Source organism: Populus euphratica, unplaced genomic scaffold, assembly GCF_000495115.2.
Source record: "Populus euphratica unplaced genomic scaffold, PopEup_1.0 scaffold15.1, whole genome shotgun sequence".
NCBI lineage: Eukaryota > Viridiplantae > Streptophyta > Magnoliopsida > Malpighiales > Salicaceae > Populus > Populus euphratica.
In genome coordinates this window covers 37739-44501 of record NW_011499874.1, presented here as the reverse complement: position 1 = coordinate 44501, position 6763 = coordinate 37739, and the positions used below count along the sequence as shown (strand labels likewise).

The following is a 6763-nucleotide window of genomic DNA, read 5'->3' as shown; positions in this document are numbered from 1 at the left end:
TATTAGAAAATCCTGCATATTAAATATTTCATCCAGGGACCCAGGTTTTTTTTTTTTAATTAATTCCATAACCATGGAGGGCAATTTGTTGCCTAATCAATTTGTTTCTCAAGTCGAAGGGGACTAATTAATTATTCTTGGAACTTGTCTTGTTTAAATCACGAAAATCAATATACATCACGAAAATTTTAGTCCATCAATAAAAAATTAACAGTTTATTTTATTCACAGACTTGTTCGGATCCCATCCTTATATAAGTTTCGTAATCAAAACTATTGATGGGTATATAATCAGACATCTGAAGGGTTTATTGGAGTAGATAAATGATGCTAATATGGCCATACACACAAGCAACATCACCACCAGATGGACTCTAGAAGAATGCATTACCTAAAAAATGTTGCCTCGACATCACACTAATTTGTTTCATTACCATAATTATCATGCATTGACAGTAACTCATGCAGAAGATAGTAACTTCCATCTGCCATCATCGCCGAGGACCATGCCCTTATTGTCCTCAATGCCCCACCATCCAGCTGGTATCTTGTATTCATCTTTCAGTCCATCCAGATCTTTATTCACAAGGGCAATATCACGATCAACTTCCAAATTAAATCCCCCTTCACTCCCTTGAGTTCCTGCTACTCCATGGATGTAAAGTTCCAAGTTATGAAAATCACCCAAATCATCCATACTCTTTACATACGGTGACTTTCGAGTGTCGATTCGCAATTCTTCTCCCACATGTTTAAAGCTAAAATAAGGTGGCATGTCGAGAGGAAGGTTAGGAACGATGTCCCTTTCATTAGTAACCCGCAAGACATGCAGATCTTCTTGTCCTTCGCATAACTTTTTGAAATTTGCATCTCCAACGCGAGGGCTAGCAAATACAATGGCTGTTACAGGAAATGCCTTGTTTTGCTCACCTGTGGTCTTGTTACAGCCTTTAACGACTATGTCTAACGCGTTCAACGTTGCAATTGCTGCTCCCAAGCTATGGCCTGTTACTGTTATGCTTATTTCTTCATCCTTGTATTGTTCAACGAGTTTGCTCACAGCAGCCAGAACCTGGGATATATTAGCACTTGTTATATAATCCATATCATTTTGATAGTTTCATATTTATTTATTATTGAATCAGTTAATTGATAATTGCTAACTTCACACCCAAATCATGCATTGGCTATCCAGATTTTTTCCGAAAGGCCCCACACAAGAAATATTGGATTCAAATCTTCCAAGAAAAGGCATAATCTATATATTTTTTTTTCTCATTCTAATAAAACGCAAGGATACTTCCGGATCATCGGTGAAAATTCCAGAATTTTTTCCTAAGCTCTGTCATAAGTCTTCGGAAAAGTATTTTAGCCTTAATTTCAAGTCTAAAGAAAAGAAACATGTATAGCCTAGAGCATACTTAATTTTTTCCAAATGCTTTCACATAGTATAATTTTACTTTCAAGGTATATCAAGAGTCACCTGGTCTCTAGCACTAGTCTTGCTGTAAGTAGACTTGTCATCTTTGGCCGTGTAGAGGGAGTGAAAGCCCTTGTGCATCTTAGCTACATCGTTTCGGAATATCTCTGGCGCAGATATTAGCTCAGCATCAAAGTCTTTCAACCATTCAACTGACAACAAAGTTCCTCTCCAAGAAACCACGATATCTCTCCTTCCCAAAAGAGCCTTTCCTTCATTTGTTGCCACAGCTACATAGGCACTCCAGGTGGATTCGCTGTCATCCAAAATTAGTATTTTGGCATCCACTTCTCCATAAATGAAGTCTGTCACTTGATACTTGTATGGATTGCGAGTTTGTATGCCCGTTTTGGAGAAGAAATCTCTTGGTGCATAGCGGCTAAATCCACAACAGTTCGTTGATCTTAGACTCGTGTTGTTAAAGGCATTCCCAATTGCTGTTGCCCTATCGCCATAGTTAATAATAGAGCGGCGAAGATCAATGTCTAGAGGATTCAACAAGCCTTTCCAGCTCTTCTCACTACTCAACTCTCTCCATCTATCAGCAATGCTAGCCGTCACTTGTAGCCCTAAGCTGCTCATAACGTTTTCTTGCTCAAATACTGAATTGGTTTAGGGATGGTCTCAAAACTTCCTATGCTTTGTAGCTTTTATAGAACTCAATATTGAATCTAATTATAATACCACGTGCAACACATTGGCATTGATCCGTTTTATTTTGTTTTCCTGACTCTATTTTCAAACAATTATACATCTGAATCCTCCATCTTTTGATTTCTTAAATTCTCCTTTTTCTTTTTTTTTTTGTCTTATCTAGATATTCTCACACCCTTTTAAAAAAATAAAATTAATTATATTCGAGATTCATGACTATCCTTTTCAATAAATACACTTCCAGATATTTAAATTCTCTTGAAAGCTAAAGATGACTTCTTATTTAAACACATAAAATATAATATGGAACTGCGAAATTAATATTCCGACTCGTATCCTATCATGGTAATAAAAGCAAGAATGATACACATTTTAAAGACAGCAAAAGCTCTTGTCTTTTAATTCGGCCCTGCGTCTTCATTCGTGGTACCAAAACTGGAATAGTTTGCTTGGCCTTGCACACTGCTGATTAAATCATTTTTTTAATATATATATATATATAGTTAATGTTTTCTGTAGGGGAAAAAGATTGATTCATGTGTAGATTGATATCTTAAAAAAAAACATAATGAGATGTAAACATGTTAATTAATCCAAGTCATATTAAGTTAACTTATCAGATCCACAACCCAAATCATAAGACTATGATAATACTAATAAAAAAAAAATTAAAACAAATTATGAAGTCTAATTTCTAATTAACTCAATGTTAAAGAATGAAATTAAAAAAAAATTAAAATGGACAAAAAATGACCAAGATAACACACAACCTGAGTCAAGAAACCGAGATAATATTATAAAATAAATTATAAAACTCAATTTTCAATCAACTAAATATTGAAGGATAAAATTAAAAAAAAAACATAAAAAAGGACTAAAAAATAACTCAAGTCAAATTGAGTTAATTCACCAAACTTGTGACCCGAGTCATAAGATTATGATACCTCATAGAAAGAACAAAAACATGAGTCGACCCTAACTTAACCTATGATTCCCACAACTCGATCCATGATATTAGAATAACCTCATAGAAAATGAATTGAAAAAAATTATAAAGCATAATTATTAATCAATCCAATAAAAGTTTTTAAAAAATCAATTAACAAAAAAATTAAGAAAAATAACTAAAATCAACTTAGGTTAACTTGACAAACTTATAACTTGGGTTATGAGACTAAGACAATATCATATGAATCAAATCAAAATAAATCATGATGTCTAATTTTCAATTGATAAAATGTTAAAGGATGAAATTAAAAAACAAAAAAAGAGTTATATAAAAAAGGAAAAAAAACTAAGTCAACTAGGTTAATTCATTAAACTCGCAACTAAGATTATCATACTAAGATAACCCTATAGAAAGCAAATTAAAATAAATCATGAAGTCAATTCTTAGAAAATTAAATGTTGAAGGATGAAATTAAAATTGAAAAAAATAGATTTAGAAGAAATAAAAAAACTCTTGAAATGAGTAGTGTTTGATGCATAGTAAAAGCACCACCTCTTTTTGTATTTTATTAATGTTTGTTTGTCCATATTTCAACTAAAAATTATATAAAAAAAAATATGAAAAAAAATGAAATTAATGGCAAAGAACTAGTTTATACATCTCAAGTAAAAATTCCTTATTCACTAAACAATAAATATTTTAGAAATATTGATATAAGTGAGTTTGTAGGATTTGATAGTTTTGATTAATCGAGTGTGAATCTTTCATTAGTGGACCATGTAGAAAGCTTAGCAGTATTGTTTGTCATAACTCAATTCTGAGTTACTCCTCTAAAATCACATTTTTTAGAATTAAAAAATCAAAAAAATAAAATAAAGTCTCGCAACATGGAGAATGCAAGCTGGGGAACCAGCTGCAATTTTTGAAGGAAGTTTAAGGCCTAATTGTACCCTATTATGCCCAAAATGGAGAAAACAAAATACAAATTCAAGGTCAAATTAAGTGATTATTAGATGAATTTCCATAAAAATTAAGTCCAAGGACATAATTAAATTTTTAATAGGCCAATTTAATTTAATCATGGGCCAAATTAAATTTTGATTATGTTTAAGAATTAATTTGGGTCCAATTGAAGGATTTAATTAACTGCAAGGGCTTAATTATACTTTTAATGGATTAAATTAATTTTATTTAGGATTTAATTTGTAAAACATTATGTTTGGGAGCCTAATTTTAGCTTAATTGAGAAGACTAGAATTTTAAGAGATCAAATTTAATTGTTACCAAATAGGCCAAATTTAATTTTTACCAAATTAAGTTATCAAAATTAAGGGCTAAATTGCAAGAAAATTGAAGTTTGGGGGTCAATTAGGAGCTAAATTGAAGAAATACAAAACCAGGGATGATATCGTAATAGGTGTGTAACTTCGGGGCTCCAATTAACGTTTATCAGGGCCTTAATTGAAAAATTTTAGGGTCAATTAGGGGTTTAATTAAAAGCAATTGAAAGAAGAAGAACTGAAATGAATTTTGGCTAAAAAAAGGATTTTGGCACTGTTCATCTTCTTCTTTAAATCTCTGAAATAGCTGGTTTAGTTACCTACTTTGCAGCTGCATTTAATGTACATAATGTCCAACAAATTTGCCAAAACTTGCACGAAACTAATCACCAAATATCCCTCTATATACAGGTATGGTCGGCATTAGCTTACTGGCAAATAAAAGGACTTAGCACCACCTCAAAGAGGCCAACTCAGGCAGCTTATAGCTGTAGATTTGATAATTTGACAATGCACCTCAAAGAGGCCAACTCAGGCAGCTTACAACTGTAGATTTGACAATTTGACAATGTATCATACCTACTCTGAGCCAACGGTTAGGATCCTTTCCATCTGATTCAAGGGTTAAAATTTTTCTCCAGAGTAGAAAAGATTGTCCTCCTTCACCGCCTATAAATAGAGGTGGATTTGATGGCCTGAGCGAGAAGAAAATCGGGTTCAAAAATTACAAAAAATCAACCTTTCCCCTGTTTCCATTTTCCTTCCTTTCTCGTCAACCTTCTACAGCTCTCTCCACCTTTTCCACAGTTGCTTTCTTTGGCGAGAATACCAACAAACCTGACCTATACACCATCACGAACACCAGCTCCATCATAAGAAGTCTCACAACCACCAAGCAGCCACTGCGACTTTCTCTCTCTTCTCCTTCCAGCCTTTCTCTCTCCTCTACAAACATTTTCTTCCTGGGTAATACCAACTTCGGCGGCCAAGCTCTCCATCAACGCTGTCACCAGCCTCTCCACCAGCATAACCACAGGCCCTCACCACCTTAAGTGGTTCTCTATCCCTGCCTTGCATCAACCATCCCCGTTGTTTATTACTTCAGTCGCTTCATGCATAATTCATTCTGCATGCAGCGGCCAAAATAATTACCTTCCCACTTTGGGCCGAGCCATTTCTAGCCTAGCCCAATTGGCTAGGCTACATCCAGGCCGACCTTTTTTTTCCAAAAAGAATTCAAAAATCCTTTGAAAATATTTGTGATTTTCTCACATATTTTTTTATCAATTTTGTACAACATCAGGTTGTATATTTACACTGTAAAATACAAATCCAATATTAAAATACTTGGTTTTCTCCAAAATTATTAAAAAAGTTCAAAACATTTAAAAAAAATCTCAAAAAACTTTTAAATCAATCTCCATTATCAAAAAAGAAAAAGTATATATATTTTGTTGCATATGGCCAAATCTTGAAATTTTTCCAAGCAAATTTTGTTATAAAAAATAAAAATTGCATTTTTTTCATGTTTTAAAAAAAATCCAAAAATGGATATCATGACCAATTTATTATTATCCATTAGAATTTGGCTAACATGTCAAAAATCTTTTTCCAATATTTTATGATCTAGATATAGATTTTAATATTTATAGGGTGTAAAATTACACGATAAAGTACACCATCAGGTATTAAAGATACAAGATGTAAATAAATACGATGTTAAAATTCAGACTTTAGAACAGTTAGGATTTAATCCAATAAGGTATAGACTCTCTCACGAAGATAAATCTGCCTTAAGCCTTAGAAAAGATCAACAGATACCTGACTCCAAAAAAAAAATAAATCTTAAGCCTTAGAAAAGACCAACAGATACCTCACTCCAAAAAAAAAAAAACAAATAACAATACAGCTTACCTTAGGTAGGGTGCACTGGGGTGATGCGTCTTCCCCTTGTCCAACCAGTTCCTTACTCAGACTCTCGCAGACCATAGATTCCTAGTGACCATAATACTAGGTGGCAACTCTTAAACATTAACATAATTTTATGATTAAATCTAAAACCCTTTCCAACACATCACACCTCACATAGGAGGCACGACAAGAGCCTTCGCCGTCGCCAGACGCTCGCGCACCCCACGACATTGTTTATGAATAAATGGGATATAGTTAAGTTAAAGAAGAGGTCTGATGATGCCATACTAGTTGTATGACATTAAAAGATCATAATGTTCAATTTAACCATTAGATCAAACTTAAATTTTTCCAGAAGATTTGTTAGGCTTTATTTTATAAGAGGATCAGATTGATGTGGTAGTTATGCTTTGAAAGACCCCTAAATTAGGTATCGAATATGCAGTTTGGGCCAACTATGTTATTTTTCCCTTTCTTTTATTTTTTATTG

At 33.2% G+C, this 6763-nt stretch overlaps 1 protein-coding gene across 1 annotated transcript; it reads right to left on the bottom strand.

The window, feature by feature from the left end:
• Positions 1-283: 283 nt before the first annotated feature.
• On the bottom strand, positions 284-2201 carry LOC105127928 (phospholipase A1-IIgamma-like). The gene is made up of 2 exons (XM_011029406.1): positions 1483-2201; positions 284-1071 (listed from the first exon to the last, which is right to left on the bottom strand). Exons 1-2 carry the CDS (start codon positions 2059-2061, stop codon positions 460-462), a joined length of 1191 nt encoding a protein of 396 aa, XP_011027708.1. The 5' UTR covers positions 2062-2201; the 3' UTR covers positions 284-459.
• Positions 2202-6763: the final 4562 nt, after the last annotated feature.

Coding starts and splice junctions, on each gene's coding strand:
- LOC105127928 (XM_011029406.1), bottom strand. CDS start 2,061: ATGAGCAGCTTAGGGCTACAAGTGACGGCTAGCATTGCTGATAGATGG. Junction 1,072..1,482: donor AGACTAGTGCTAGAGACCAG/GTGACTCTTGAT, acceptor AATATATCCCAG/GTTCTGGCTGCTGTGAGCAA.